We start from the raw sequence: 17,310 nt of genomic DNA, 5'->3' as shown, positions 1-17,310 counted from the left end.
GGAGTATATAGAAGATATATGGCAGTTGGTATGATTGACTTATTTGGCTAACTACCCGATGATTTGGTGCCTTTTTTGTTTTGGTTTCGTTTATGATGAAAGGTTGCGTGATACAATAAAAGGCTCGACGTGTGAAGAGTCTGACCAAGGTTACTAGAAATACAAGGTTATACCATAACACGTCTACGACTGATGTTCGACTTCCACTACGCTTTTAATATTACCTTCATAGTAGATGAGTGTTTGCGTGTTTTGTTAAAATCTGTTTTTCCTGCCCAGCAGTCGGTAAGATACATTAAATTGAAAATTTTAGGAATAGTGACGTCATAGACTATGAGTGGTGGCGTGTTTTGTTAAAATCTCCATGTCTTGCCCAGAAGTCGGAGCAATACGTCAGATTGAAAATTCAAGCCAGCCTGATTACGTGATGGTCCAACCTTGTATTTCTATTAACCTTGAGTCTGATAAACAGCTATACAAGAAATACATGGAACAAATTTGATTAGTGTATATCGGTCTCTTAAACTTTTAAAATACGTATATCCTTAATAAGTATTTAAACATAAATTGACATTTAATATGTTACAAAATAAATAATAAATATATTGGAAATAAATTGTTAATAAAATGCTTTAAGATTTGTCGATGGGACTCCACTTTTTTTAAGTGCATTGGAAAGTCGAAAATGGGGGGGGCTGCCCCATCAACAATTAACAAGAGTGCACTTAACTTTGTTGCTTAATGATTTCAGAGTCCTTGAAGTGCTTAAAACATATATAGGACCATTTGGCTTGTTTCTAATCTTGGCGACGGCTTTAGAAGTACTGGATTTTTAGGACATCTGGAAATAGATGGTTATAATATATATGGAATATTAAATTTAATAACAACTAACAAGGATGCCAAAACATATGATTGTTTTATAAAGTTATGAAAACACTTATGGAAAAAGCTTAGTTTCATATAATTGTGATTGAGTTCACATTTCTTTCACAATTTAATAGCAAAATGGGGCTCCAGGGATCTAGAAAAAGCCGGTGTTCTTGAAGTGTTATTGAAAGCAATGCAAGCAGGCATTGAACACTACGAATAAAAAATTAAGAATACATAAGTTCTAATGATATCTACTACGATAAATTTACCTAAAACGAAACTCCTTTTGTAAAAATTAGAAGGTTATTTTATCACTAATTATTAAGATTTTAAGAAATATTATTGATAACTGACAGGCTAATGTTGACATAATAACTGAATGTTTTGATCTTTATGTTTCCTTATTGTTCATCAGCTGAACGTTTCAATAAATTGTCCTCGTAATTCATATTAGTAAACACTCTACACTTTATATCTCTATGGTTGATATGTATGTAGGAGTTCGACTTGTTTAGATAATATTAATTATTCATTATAGTACCTTGTATTATTTTTTCCTTTTTATTTTCGTATAAAGGAATGATCTTTTTTACCAGTTAAAATAAAGATATCTAAATCTTAACATTGGTGACCCCTACGTGATATCATGCCTCTAAAAAAAGCATGCGTACAATGTCCCTCAGATCGAAAAAAAGTACGTAGCGGAAGAGGTCAGCAACTTAACTCTTACCGTAGCAGAACTACGTCTTCCAAAATTCTTGGCGATGGATCCAGAAAATTGGTTTCAAAGAATTGAACTGGATTTTTTGATGAGGAAGATCAATGAAGATCAGACCAAATATTGTTTAATGGCTTCAGCATTACCTTGTGAAATTTTTATGTATATCCCTATTAAAAAAGAAGGACTCATGTATGTGTGCAAAAACGGCAATTTTACAGAAATATGGTCTTTCACCTTCAGAGAGAATTAAAAAAAATTATGATATGTTGTGCTATACATTGGGATTTTCCCCTGGGTAGGTTATAGATGAAGTCGAGCGTCTCCTTGCGATGAATACATCCATGATTTGCGTCATCATTTACTACGGGACGCCCTCATAAGAAATGTGCCGAAAGACCAGCAAGGGGACTTGAGAGCACAGTTCCATTCAATTGAAGAGTTGAAGCATACAGTTTCATAACTAGACCTACCACTGGAGGAGTTCTCTAAATTCTAAGAGAGGCCAGGGTAGCCGTGACTAGGATTTGTCTTTGCAGCTTATCTATCTTGACAAGCCATTAATATTAAAAAGTTATTGTATTTTTTAATGAACTTTTTCATACAATCCCAAAATTTGAAATTAATGTTTTATCAAGAGAAGATAATTTAATTTATTTCACATTTATTTTATCATTACACCCCAAAGTAGTCACATGTTCGGGGGGAACATTTTAAAATAAACGATTGTTAAGCACAAGAATGTAGAATGTATTTGCAATCCTGCAGATTTAGTAGAATCAAATTTTAAGATCGCTTTGGGTGAAAAAGGGCCCTAGTTTCCCGTAGTTTCGATACTAGATATAGTTGTATGTAAAGGGCAAGGAGGCTATTTGAGTCGCAGGAAAATAACTGAACAAAAAATATCATAAATTTGCTAAAAATGAATTTATTGACAAACCTTTTTTTGCAGGTGGGTAGGGCTATATACACAATGAAGCTCCCTTTGTATCGATACGGCATATGAATCGCGAGCAGGCCTTGATCGTAATATCCTTGTCAAGTTTGGTGAAGACGGCATTGATCCTGCTGATGAGGTTATCCCTGCTCCTAAAGGCATCCCTACTGGTATCTCTCTCCACTGAGCCCCGCACATAGAAGTCCATTGGATTACAGTCGGGTGAGTTAGGAGCCCAAACATTAGAAAATGTGAAGTGGAAGAAGTTGTCAACGATCCATTTGTGCATATAAGCAAAGATGCTTCATAAAGGGCGATTTGAAATTTAAAACATCTATGAAGAACGGGTAAATCGAACTGATTTTACATCCAAAATTAAGGAACTATACAATCAAAACAAAGAGTTTTGTTTTACAAGAGGAAAATGCAAAAACTTAAACTTAACACGTTCTGAATGTATTAGTTTTCTTTAAACTATTTTGCATTATAAAAATATATTTCTAGAACAACATGAATATTTCTTAAAGTAAATTTAGTGATCTTTAAAAAATTATAGAATAGAAGATTCCGTATTGTGAACCGTTTACACGATAGTTGAGGAAGAATTCACTTTTTTTTTTGAAAAAATTGGCAATTTTTAAAACTTTGAGGCCCTAGAGCTTCCTCTAGACATTTTCAATTTTCTGCAAAACTTGCCAAAATTTAGACGTGTACAACCACCATAAGACCTCTTCAAATTTGGCTTTTTTTGGCAAATATATGCAAACTGACATTTTCCAAGGTCTAAACTAACTAACTATAAAAATAACTTTAAATTTGGACATTGAATATGCCTGCTGTAAGAACCATTTAGCTTTATTATCGAAGTTTCTTTTTTAAATGCTACAAAATTCGAGATAGTTTATCTTTGTTTTCATTGTAGCTACCCAGAGGTTGATGCTATAGTCTTGGAAGTGCCACCAAATGAAAGGAAATAAAAAATGGAATATGAAAATAAAATAATTAATACTTATGAAAATTTTAACTATTATTTATGCACGAAAATACATATTTTTTATGCTTGGACAGGATGCCATCCTATAATTTTATCTCAAATCTGTTGCTCTTAATATATCTTTATAATTAGAAAATATCCATAAGTACTTACATGACAATGCACACTTCCTACTTAAATCGATGACACTTCCGTGGCACACATGAGCATGCCAAAGTGTTTGGGAAGAAGTCTAGTAGGGAAAAAACTTATGTGAACAAAAAGAAGGTAGAATGTTATCATACGGGACTAATGTAGGAGCATACGTTGGAGACTCGGAGAACAATCCGGGCTCGGGTACTAGGGGGGTCCTGAATACATTGAGACATTGAAGAGATTTGTAGAAATGAAAATTGTCAGTCACTCTCTGTCAACCAGACTACAGCCATTGTGTCTGCTGTGTTGAATACCGGAGGCGAATATCTTGATTACTTTGTTATATCCGCCCCCAGTAAAAATCTAAATAGAATAAGTACTCACTGAAATTTGTGCCAAAGATACATGAATGGCTTGAGGGAAAACCTACCATATTACTTAACACTACACTGGGATAAAAAACTTATAATGGATGTTCTTGGTGAAACATAACCAATGAAAGTACTAGCAGTACTCGTTTCTGGTGCTCTGCAATATGAAGAAGGGAAACTTCTTGGTTTAGCCTTCATAGTCAATTCTATTTAAATCCAACTGTACCATGCTACACTGGAACTGATCGAAACATATGCTATCACAGGCAACACTGTAGTCATAGTACTAGATACCACAATGAGCAACAGAGTCATCAACATGGAATCACCAAGGCTAATTGAACCAAAACGAAAGGGAAATGTATTCTACTTTACGTAATAATTAATGTTGTTTCCACATGAAACACCTCCCAACAATATGAGACAAAGTAGTTAAACACTAATATATTTAATTATACTCGACAATAACGTGTCTTTATTGCTGCTATTGCTTGATAGCTATTGATTATATATAAGAAATAATGTACAATACATATTAACGAGAAAATAAAAATATACATATGTGTGGCCGTGCTGGGGTACACAAGAGAGAATATCATAATAATAATTAACAATTAAAGATGTATGTCAGGTTGTTGAGGGCAAAGTTAATAGTCCTGAGAATCCAATGTTCAATAGTTTGAATAAAATGTGGGGAAAATTGGATAAGGACTGCCCAAAAGTTCGCGGCCCAGTTGAAATATACTTTAAACAAAAGATGACAATCCCCATTGCAACGTAAAACAATTTTCTTAAGGAATCAAGTCCAAGGACATATTACAAAGAGGTGTCAGAGCTGAGTATGATCCTACTTGGTGAGGAATTTTTTTGAGATATCTATTGTTCCAAGTTAGGTCCCATTATACAAGACTTATATGCTATTATAATTATATGCTAAGAACATTTACCACATTAAGATATTTATGTTTTTTAAGGAACTTAAATACAGTAAGGACACGATCTTGGGTTTGTGAATTTAATCTTCTTTTTTCAATAAATTTCTTGATGATCTCTGCTTTATGTACTGATTTTCTCATCCTTTTCATAAGATCAGAATAATTTCATTCTAGTTTTGCAAAATTTCTTTAAGTACGTTCTAAAATAATCCAAACTTATATAGCTATATATTGGATATTACAAATTTATAGGTCAGAGGAGGAATATAAATTATTTAACAAAGCATTCATACTTGGCCTATTTTAAATTGCCTATAGATAATCAAGATAAGCTGTGGGCACTTCAAAAAGTGTGTAATTCTTGTAAAATAAATTGAAGTATTCAGTTCGAAGGAAAACTGAATAATATGTCGTTTGGTGTACCTATGGCTTGGCGAAAACCAAAAGATCATTTATTTGATTGTTATTTCTGTCTGGTGAAGATATTTGGGTTTAACAATAAGAATAAAAATAAAAGTCATACTGTGTATCCAAATTTTTCTTCAACAACCAGACTCATCCTTTATTCTGATGAAATTCCGATACCAACCTTGAATCTCCTCTAGAAAATCAAGGTGACGTTGAAGAAAGAAATGATCCAGACTTTAAATTTTAGAGGACGCATATTGTCAACATAACGTATTTGACTAACAAGAATATTTGAATTGTAATTTTAGGGAAAAAAGCATCTGAGCTTCTAGCTTCATGGTTGAGGGAAAAAAAATCCTGTAGAACGAGAAAATAATTTTCTGGAATACTTTCAAAGTAAGGAGGGCCTTCTTTATTGCAATTAAATTCCTGACTTGTTAAAGGAATTAGGAGTTCTACCTTATTAACCCAATAAATGGAGTTTATTTATAAATAGCTCGAAGTACAGTTTAAAATGTGTCCTTCTACACAATGGAAATATTTTGGTACAATTCCAATTGTACATTCTGGAATTCTTTCTGAAGTGTATGGGGAACAGTAAGAAAGTTCTTTAACTAATTCAAAATGATAAGCACAAGTGGATAATCTGTTTTGATCTTAAAATGGTGTGTTTTCTTCTTGGCCAACAGCTTGGTTAAACAAAATATCCCCTTTTTCTATGTTTATGGAACAGCAGAGCTAGAGACCACCATTGGGTTAAAACTGATTTGTCTAAATTTAAACCATGGAGCTAAAAATATTATAAATAAGTCGAGAATTCTTCAAATACATTTCCAAAACTTTCAACTGCGAAAATAAAGACTGGTGTATTTGATGGACCAAAAATAGAAAACGCATCAGCGATTCTGCGTTTGCTAATAAAATTACCAATAAGGAATGGAATGCTTGGGTTTCTTTCCAAAATGTGATGGATAACTTCCTGGGGAGCAACAAACTACCAAGAGTTAGTGAATAGACTGTTGGAGGACTACAAATTCAAGGGATGTAAAATTAGTAAAAATGCAATTCCTACATTTTTTTAAAAGGGTATGGATTGTGGATTCGAAAATGCACAAAAAAAATCCAAAAAAGAGAGAACGTACAAAATATATTAAATACGAATGGAAAAAAAGGAATTAGGAAGATGATTAGCAAGTTTGTCATAAAATGTATTAATAAAATATATGTATAATACGGGCACGTCCTAATGTATCTATATCTTTTCAAAAATATATTTTGTGTTGTTATTAGTATATCTGGGATATCCTTGTTTTCATATTATAAATTTTTCTTAATTATTAACTCAAAATAAAAAGATTATTAAAAAGAAAAAAATTTAAAAGTTACATCTATAAGAAAGTGATAAAATATGTATGCTGAATTGGTTAATGTCAAGTTATACATTCTTTTTGAGACACTACAATTCTAAATAAATTAAATAAGACTTGATCGATATGTAAGGATAATTAAATAAAATATTAGGTGTTATCCGAACATGAATATTATACATTAGCTACAATTATAGAATTTAAATATATTAAAAATAACATGCAAAAATATTTGAGTAAATGGAGAGACAAATTATAATTATAAAAATGTTTTTCATTTGCTTATATTGATCTTTATTAATTAAAGACAATAATTTTTTTATTAGTTAGAACAAAAGAAGAGATCCAAGATAGAAGTGGCAGTATAGTAGAATGACTTTTAATACCATCCAAAAATAACTCAGGTTAGTTGTTTATGTATTATTGCTATTAGTAATAAAGGTACTAGAATTTGTATTTGTTGTATTATTGATTCAAATAAATTTCTCTCACAACTTTATCCAACGGATATTTTACTTATTAGTCAGTAGTTATAGATATACATGTGGCAAGTAGACTCACGTAAAATCAAATGGATGAAAACGTAATTTCATTTTTTTATTGTTCCAAAAAGTAGTGGCAATACCTGCGTTAAATTAAAAGAGAAATTGAAGCATACGCGTAAAAACTTTTTCAGGTAGAAAACATATACATTGACTTATCAAACATAGATAAGTACAATCACATTTTTGCTTCCCTTCATCAGTTATTGATTACAAAAATTATTCAAATATCGTGAGTAATGAAAAGTGCATATCGGATATGGATCCAATATTCAGTTTTAATTGTATGTCTTTTGGGGACCTTGTATTTTTTAAACAAAGAAGATGATATTTTGGATAAATCGCTACCTAAAAATGATGGGTAATGTTCACATGTTTTTAGTTTTTTAAATTTATCATTTTTCCGTCCATTTATCTGATGCAGTACATCTCAAAATTTTTACTTGTACTCACTTATGATTGCATTTGAGTATTTTTATTAATCAAAAATACTTCTAGAATATATATATATATGTCCTACTGGGGTTGATATAATTTGATACGGTTTTTTTGTAAGAGGGCGAGGAACAGGCGGGAGCCAGACATAGGGAATTCCTGAATTAAAACTTATGTTAATATTAGCTCCTTTTTTTATGATATAGAAGGGACAAAATAAATTACTGCTATAAATAGGATAAACTTCTATATTTAATTAAGTGCAGGGAGATATTATAATCATATTTAAATTTATAAATATTCATTTTATTTTGCAATTTGAATCAATTTAGACAAAATATAGATGATAATTTTTCTTCTAGAAGTAGATGTTAACACTTCTCTGGGATTATTAAAGTAATGAACCAAAAAGAAGAAAGACCTCAAGACATCAAGAACTTTTCTTCTTTAATCAAAATACTATTTTTTTTCTTTACACACATCCTCCTTTTAGCTATAATACGCTCCTCTAATGAGGCATGTCTCACAGGTTGAGAACACCTGATATAAGGCATGTATGCAGATTTCTAACATCTTTGATATTATAAAAAATCAGTTCAATTCATATCTACTTATCTTACGAATTATATATTTTAATTCCCAACTTTACATCAATGAGTATCAGTTCATTTTGATTCATTAAAATGTATTATTTGTTATGTATTGAAGAGCAAAATGTAATAATCCAGGGCTCTGAAGTTTTGAAATACAATTGGCGTAAGATTTTTATTATATAACGAAGTAAATTTTTAAACCAAAATAATAGAATTTCAATCATTTCTTAATGCTAATAGCAAGTACTGTAAATTTATAAAGTGAAATATTTTGCTATACATTTAAAGGCATCAAATGTAAAAAGACATTTTTAATTACAAAGAACTTTGAAGTGTATTTATATTGAAAATATATAGAATCATATTTCACGATATGTAATAAAAATTATGTGTAAAATTTGATCTTTTTAAAAACTTGTTGTGGAGTTGTTGTATTGAACTTGTTTAATTATGTAAAATTATCCAAATTTAAAGCTTGTAAGAATAATTTTTGTGATTTTTCGTTACTACTTAAAATAATAGTGTCCTTTTTTGTCGAGAAATACACTTATAAAGGAGGATAAATTGGGAATTTTAGACATGAAAACTGATATAAATGCATATATGTAATAAAATATTTATTTTATTTTAGGAAATCGCTATTGGTGGAAGCTTCAGGCAATAACAAACGCTATAACATTCTATTCTGGAATGAATATTTTAGTTATTCATACTTTGGAATGGGGCTTTATAACGAAGGATTCCTCAAAAATAAGTGTCAGTTTACTAATTGCTATAATTCTAATATTCAATCAAAATGGAAATCTGGAAAATTTGATGCCATAGTATTTCATGGACTTCAAGAATCCATGAATGTTAAAGATATTGCAATGTTAAAGAAAGCAAGAGAAGTGGGGAAAATTAGAAGCCTCTTTGTCTTATTCATTTTAGAATCCCCTGCAGGCAAAAAGGACCTTTCACATCCCGTTTTTAAAAACTTTTTTGATATTGTGTACAGTTATAGAAGAGACTCAGAAGTATATTATCCATATGGCCGAGTTGTTCCGTTCTCATTTGGAACAAAAGTCTCAACTCCAAAGATGAATAAAACAAAGGGAATCGCTTGGGTAGTGTCCCATTGCAAAACAGAGAGTAAGAGAGAAGAATACGTAAATGAACTTCGGAAACACTTGAAAAAGTTAACTATAGACATTTATGGAACGTGCGGAAATCATTCTATACAAAAGGATCAGAGCCAGCAAAATGACGTTCAATCTGTGGAATGGGGAAGGTTAAACATGTATAAAAATATCCTGAAGGACTATAAATTCTACATCTCCTTTGAAAATGCAAAATGTAAAGACTATATTACAGAGAAATTTTTCTATGCTCTTAGCATTCCTAATGTGATCCCCATTACGTTTGGCACAAACATAAGTGACTATGAATATGTTGCTCCAAAAAAATCATTCATTCATGTAGACGAATTTGATAGTCCAAAAGAATTGGCCACTTACCTCGAGGATTTGAATGAAAATGATGAGAAATTTTTTGCTTACCAGACCTGGAGGAGTTTATTTTTCGTAGATGTCCCTAATTTCTCCTCTCCGTGTGAATTTTGTAGAGTATTGAATCAAAGATCCCTTCAGAATAAACCACCTATCCCGGACATAAATAAATATTGGTTCACAAATCAATGTAATAATTGACTTTATTTTGTCTATATCAAGAATAAACGAGCTTTAATCATTATTTATGTATTATATAAATTTGTCAAGATAGTGGGATATAATATAACCATGGTTTTATACTTTCAATTATGAATAAATGTACAATATATTTTAGTTAATCAAATAAATAATTTCTAATTATGTTGTTGAAGTAAAAAAGATGCTGAATTATTTCCTCCCTCGTCCTTTAAGGGATTCGGTTTTGAAGTTTAAGTCGGACTCGGACTCGTCCTGAAATAACAGATAGTCCACAGCCTTGGTTCACACTAAGGCTGGCTCTCTCTTTTTCAGGATCAACAAACGTGAAAAATGGCTAGTAGGAATATTGATTGATAAATTTATCCAACTTGTAAAAATGTCTCACAATTAAACGATTTTTTATCTGATCCCATATTATATATATCACTTCACTTAATAAATTCATTTATACCTGGACGATTAACATAATTGATATTACTTTCCTTTCGATATTTTCGATAGCATATTGTTATTTATTTTAACATTAGTTTTAATAATCGTTTTTATTTCGTATGTAATAATAAAATTATAATAGTTTTTTTTTAAATTTTTTACATCAAAAAATTATTTTCATATGATACTCGACATTTAAAATTATGTTATACATAGTTTTAAATTTCATATCAGATAGTCAGTTTTCAATCAACTAAATAAACTGAACTTTGATATTTTTTAATTTTTTGTTTCACGCTAAATTCTTTTTTATTCAAAGGTTTTAGAGGGATGGTTATGTTTTACAAAATATGCAAATTTTATTTGCAACATGGATTTTTTTAATTTTTTTTCATTATTATTACCCCTCATCACGACAACGTCTAATGCACACTAATTTAAACGTTATACCCACAATTTTATATTTCTCTCCTTCCTCCAACGTGAGAAAAATATGGGAGATGAAAGAAAAAAAAGCAGGGAGATTGATGAGCGAGCAATTTCTGCTTGATCGTTGATAGCTATGTAAACATAAAAATAGAAAAACTATCATTTTCAAGACCAACAATTAATGTAAAGTAGAAAAACATAATTACACTAAACACTTTCCTAATATATATTTTTTCCCGTCATCCATCCATCCTTTCCTTTACACATTCGTCCGTCCATTCTCCCGATCCAAGCCGGGGGCCCTTTTCTTTGAAGTATCCGAGGATACCTATCTATTGCTCCATATATTTCTCGAAACCACCTGGGATCCCCTTCACTCTGCACTGGATCGCTTAAAGTTTTGAGAGGACCGCTTACAACCGGACTCTAAGTTTTTCTGCAGTTCGCATGCCGGCTCGACCTCTTTATGAACCAGTCTAGGACGTAAAATTATGATGGTTGAAGAACAATTATCTCATAACTTTAAAATGAAATTTTCTATACAAACTTTGAATTCTATTTTTTTTCTTTTATAATTAAATATGTATATAACTTTTCTAGAAAAAAAAGTATAACTCTACTACCATTGCCTATCAAAAGCTATCATAACACCGTCAACTAAAAATATGATAATTAATATTCATGTATAAAAGATATGATCAAGAATTTAGCAATGATCGAGAATTCTTATTACAAAAACAGATCTGTGTTGACTATTCATAGAAAAAATCTATAAACATTTTTTTAAGTTCACTGCATTATAATAATTTATGAAAGGTAAAAGGAATGAATTATTTGACCTGTATGTTGTACAATGTCCTGTAAAATATTTTCAATAACTTTCAAATCTGGTAATTGTTTTTACTTACTCAAATGGTTATTAAATTTTCCAACGTTATGATGAACAATTTTGTGTTGTTAATATAAAATTTACCATTATAATTACAACAAAAGAAACTTCATATATGATGCTTGGAAGATGAATTAAATTTTGGGGAATAACTGGATAATGATTGATATATACGAGATGTGTTCAAAAAGTAAGATGACTTTGTATTTTTTGAAAAAAATATTCATGTATTCATCAATATTTATTTTGTCCCTGTCAGATACATTTCACTTGTCCCAACGCATTTTCAATCCTCAAAGCACTTCTCCTAAGCATTTTTCGGTATAACCTTTAGTTCTTCCAGCGATGCAGTCTTTTCTCCTCAGTTGTTACAAATTTCTGTCCTTTTATAGGTCTATTTAGTCTTGGAAATAAACAGTCCCAAGGTGCCAAATCTGGAAAATATGGTAGTTGAGGCATGATTGTAGTTGTTTTATTGTTGGGTAAAAAATATCTCACAAGCAAAGATAAATAAGCACGGTCAATATAGTGATGCAAGAGCCATGAATTGTTTGTCCATAATTCCGGACACTTTCTTCGTAGAGCTTCTTATAAGTGTCGCATAACTTCATGATGATACTCTTTATTGAACGATCGACCATATGGTAAGAACTCTTCCTAGTGCACTACGCCACGGTATTAAAAAAAACAGTGAGCACAACTTCATTGTTCATTGGCATCTTCCCAGCCATCTTGGAAGAGTTTTTGCCATTTGTAAACATTTTTTTTACACAGAACAGTTTTACCCTATGCCACTCTCAACACTTCAAGTGTTTTTGATCACTTGATTTTATTTTTACACAAAATTTGATGCAAATTCTTTGATCCATGTTTTTCACTGGCAAACAATCGCCGAATACACAAAATACTTCTAACCGTTATGCCTCCCACAAACAACTAAATATATCATATAGCTGAAATAATAAACATACCTCAGGAGCTTATATATATGATCATGTCATTTAGCAACTATTGTCCGATGAGAGTCTTTTATGTACGATATCTAAAATTGTGTTCTTTTTATATTAGATATACTGGCTGTAAATTTAATTATGAAAAACGGGTTTTTTTATAATTCAGTTGTTATTGCTCTACATACATTTACAAAAAAAAAGTTTCCAAATGTATCGACCCGTTTTTGAGATGCCAAACGAAATCTGCTATTAGATTTTAGACATATTGTATGCCAAAGCTAAAGTGGACTAGCTTTTTAAGGAATTAAACGTGCCCCGATCTATTGTACATCTAATAAACGACGTCTTATGGAAGGAGAAGACTCAGAAAATCCCTAAACTTCTACAATTACATGGAAAATTCTGTATAAAAATGTATTAAGAGTATAGTAATTAATGCATAAAAGATCATATTTCATTAATATAAAGTGTGTCATAATTAGAGTTCACTCAATAGATATGTACTTCATACAAGACATGAACTACTTTTCTTGTTAGTCTACTCAACTAAAATAAAAAATGTCAAAGTCGGTTTTTAATCTCAAGTTCTTCAATAGTTAAGAAACTTAAATCACACGTAATCAAATTAACTACTCGAGTCAGTTTTGAGTTCAAATTATATTTCTCGAGTACCTACCTTTTAATTTAATCTTATCAAGAAAGAATGATAAGGAGTATAAAAATTAATTTTCACCTGTGTTTGACGTAGTTAAATATTAATTAAACTATAAAATATAATCCATTGAATGGAGGATCTCTATATGTAATTCAATTCAATACTTTGAAAATTTCATACTTTAAGTATGAAATTTTGTATCAAAATTATTATTACATATATGAAATAAAATACATCACTATGGATCAATGTGTCAAAATCTCCAAATTTAGCATATATACTCATACCACAGTGCATTTTAAGAATTGCACAAGTATTATATATAAATGAAAGATTAAAAATAATAAGCAATAAAGAGTTCAGTAAATAATTTTTTTATTCACATTTAACACCAAACTTTTCAAGAATATCGCATACACATTCAATACAGGTCCCCATAGTATCAATGACTTGATACACACATTTTGCAATAGAAACATCGCCATTTCCAGTTTTCACACATTGAGTGATAGTTTTAATAATGATGGGTACACATTTTACACATGTTCTTGTGCCTCCATTTCCTTCATAGGCAATCAAACCAAGTTTTTTTACAAATTCTTCTTGGCTCTTGTTCTATTATGAGATAAATTTTAAGGTGTTTAATACAATATAGATGTTTAGATAAACTCACCATAGCTCGACAGTCTCTAGTAGATGCTGCATTGCTCATAGAGAAAGCAAAGAGTCCGAAGATTAAAATAATTTGAGTATACCCCTTCATAGTTCAACAAATAAATGTGACTACACACTGTATAACATTACTTAAGAGTTAGACGTCTTATATAACTACATTTTTGAGATAATCAATTAGTTATCTGTTTGTTTGTTTTTGTTGATGTTTCTTTAGTTTTTGATAATAAAGATAAAAATAATCATATGTCGACAATATTGAGGCCTCTATTGTCTGATTCTCATTTCTCTAATAAACAAAAACCCAATCTTCAATCTTTGAAGACTCGTACTGAGTCCAGTATCGTAGATACCGGTGGCATAATGGGTTGTGTTCTTCTAAAGCAATTTTTATATCCCTTTGAACCCAGGGAATAGCTAGTGGGGTACTTTAGCTCCCTCCATAAAAATAAGAGAAATTCAAGTTAAAATTTAGTAAAGAATTAATTAAGACCACACCTAAATAAATAAATATATATTTGGGTATACCGTAATGACAAAAGCTGGGAATTTGGTATCGCCAGATATTTTTATTCTGTATTTTATTCCTCTATACAAGAAAATGACCCTCAAATGTCCAAAAAAAATGGTCCTTAATGGATGTGTTTTGATTTGAAAATCAGTAAAATGTGGGAAAAAGGAATTTTTGATATTGTTTCTTGAAAAATATCGATTTGAATCCAGTTAAAGGATTTTTATTTTATTAAGTATTGTAGATGAAACATATATTTTGCAACGATATTTAACAATCTTTCTCTAACTTGCCTTATTTTATGATTATTTTAGTTCCAAACATGTTGCCAAAGAATATATATTCTCCTTGGTACCGCGTATTACGCGCATGTATTTTGATGTTTCTCTTCATTTTTATTACTCAAATCTCATTTTAATAACAAATATGAAATAAGTTATTACTAAATATACTTTCGTTGTTCATTTATGCCAAATAAGCCAACCAATTTGACCAATTTATTATTTGGGACTACGATTACTGTTATTAAACTCTTAAAAATATTACCTTTTATTTATTATTCCTTAATTTCTGAGGTTGATTTTTATTTAAGCATATTTTTATTTTTATATTCAATAAGTTTGATATTTTTCATTCATTACGAATATTTAATTTATTCTATTTTTTCGATAAAACTAATCAATTGGCTTTGAGGAAGGATTACTGTGATAGAAGGTCCAGTGGCGTTGTTCAAATCCTGGATATCAATAAATTATATACAAAAAGAATTAACACTTAATTCAAGTAAGACTGCATTATGTGTCATCCAGACCTGTGACTACTGCAAGGCGTAATCTTATTAAAACACCAAATCTACCTGTATGTATGAAAAATAGACACAAAGTAGAGTGTGTTTTGTGCTTTTTGATGCATACCATATCTTGATACAGTTTAAAATTCGATAAGCACCTACCATACTCAAAACGGAAATTTTCCTGTTCTTTAAAGAAAAGATGGGCTTATCTTAATATAAAAAAACAAAAAAACTAATAGGGGGGAGAGGGGTAGGGGAATTTTGGAAAGAAAAAAATAATTTTGATTTTTGAGTAACATGAGTCTGTCCGTTCCACGGGACGTATTGGGGGCAGGGACCGCAATTGGATACAAAATGCTCGTGGTGTATAGTCCATGTTTATGTCTGTCAAATAATTGAAAAATTCCAAGTAAATAATGTAATTTATTATTTACCTAATTTATTCCAGAAAATAAAAACCCCAAATATATCTATCAATAAAACTCAAGTTAAAAATTATAAAATAGATTGCTAAGTAACAATCCTCTCAGTATGTTGCTAAACCAAATTTATAACTAATAAATTTTTTGATTTTTTTGCTGACGTTTTTTTTTTTTAAATTATAAATAAAAACTTTATTTTTTTTACAATGTATTATAAAAACCATTGTTTACCAATATTATGTAAATTAACCCCTGTTCAATCCAATGTCTCTAACCTAACCACTCTTAACTTGCCTTGTCACAAATTTAGACCAAAACAAAGATCCGTTAATATATGCACAACTCAAAGTATTTGTAGCAAATAATGTATTGTGTACCAATGTATTCTAAGTAAAACTCTTGTGGATTATTGCTATATTTTCGGTAACGTGGAATGAAGTATTTGTAAATGTCATGAGTCATCTTAATGTGAAAATAGCCCTAATTATCCAATAAAATTTGATCAAATAGCATATTTATTTATGTAGATACATACACTTGCTACTTTACTTAGAAAAGGAAGATTTTATTTGACTGATATCTAGAGTTGTTCAAAAATCTATTATAAACGAGGGCCAGGAGTTTTGCTGCTCTTACCTGATTAAGGAAGAGTTCTTCCTGCCTTAATAAATGTTTTTATTTACTATAACTGTGATCATTATTCTTTTATTCTTTTTATCCTCACTATGCTATCACAAAGTCAATGGACTCCAGAATTAAATTAGTGATTTCAAAAATTAAGGAATAACTTGTGGAAAAGGCAAGGGCGTCTGCAAGCGGTAAGCTGTGGGGCTGTAGCTTCCCCCTCTCAAAAAAAGAAATTTTTACTTTTTAGTAGAAAATTTAATTCAATTTTTCAAATTTTTTTTCAAATAAATTCAATTTTCTGTCAATGACTATGAATTTTTGAAATTTATCTCCAATTATTTTCTATATATGATTTTTTTTTTAAATTTTATATTAGAAATTGAAAAATTCTGAATTTTTTTTGTAAAAACTGTGGAGTTTGTTTTTTTTGCAAACAATTTCATTTCTTGTGAATAGTTGTGGATTTTGAAAAAAATTCAAAAATTTAATATTTGAAATTTTTTTCCAAAAATTTTAATTTTTCTTCAAAACAAAAAATCAAAAAACCAAGTCCAACCCACCACCATAAAAAATATATATAAACCTGCGGATACCCTAAAAATGATATCTTGCGTTGTACGAGGCTATATGTAAATCTAGACATAACTTATTTTTCCATGGACTCGGAGCATTTGCATTGGAACAAGAAAAACTAGGTACATGATGATTCGGACTTGATCTGAACACTGAAAAGGTGGACTCAAATATAGCTCTGAGTATTGGATCTTTATTCTGTTCTTTAATTATATTTAATGTTTACTATTTAAAATGAGTAATTAATAATTATTTATAATGAAGATGCAAAATAGCTGATGATGATTATGAATATAGGTGATGCGAGTATAGTATTATTTCTTAATATTTAGACGGAATCACCCAATTTTCAATTATG

General features: G+C 30.2%; 1 protein-coding gene and 1 long non-coding RNA gene across 3 annotated transcripts; one reads left to right on the top strand and one right to left on the bottom strand.

Annotated features, from left to right (window-relative positions):
- The first annotated feature begins 7,434 nt into the window (after nucleotides 1–7,434).
- On the top strand, nucleotides 7,435–10,177 carry LOC121129323 (glycoprotein 3-alpha-L-fucosyltransferase A). Of its 2 annotated transcripts, none has more exons than XM_071893362.1 (2): nucleotides 7,435–7,641; nucleotides 8,940–10,177. In XM_071893362.1, exons 1-2 carry the CDS (start codon nucleotides 7,520–7,522, stop codon nucleotides 9,994–9,996), a joined length of 1,179 nt encoding a protein of 392 aa, XP_071749463.1. In that variant the 5' UTR covers nucleotides 7,435–7,519; the 3' UTR covers nucleotides 9,997–10,177. The 2 variants fall into 2 exon arrangements, with proteins under 2 accessions (XP_071749463.1, XP_040580968.2); XM_040725034.2 differs by lacking the exon at nucleotides 7,435–7,641 and adding an exon at nucleotides 8,284–8,471.
- A 342-nt stretch (nucleotides 10,178–10,519) lies between these two features.
- LOC139907164 (uncharacterized) lies at nucleotides 10,520–13,076 on the bottom strand. Its single transcript, XR_011783582.1, has 3 exons — nucleotides 12,245–13,076; nucleotides 11,766–12,180; nucleotides 10,520–11,333 (listed from the first exon to the last, which is right to left on the bottom strand). It is a non-coding gene; the product is annotated as an uncharacterized lncRNA (long non-coding RNA).
- Between the last annotated feature and the right edge of the window lie 4,234 nt (nucleotides 13,077–17,310).

The sequence above is a fragment of the Lepeophtheirus salmonis genome, chromosome 14, assembly GCF_016086655.4.
Source record: "Lepeophtheirus salmonis chromosome 14, UVic_Lsal_1.4, whole genome shotgun sequence".
Taxonomy (NCBI): Eukaryota; Metazoa; Arthropoda; class Copepoda; order Siphonostomatoida; family Caligidae; genus Lepeophtheirus; species Lepeophtheirus salmonis.
Note: the sequence above shows the minus strand (reverse complement) of the source record. Positions and strands in the feature narration are given on the sequence as shown.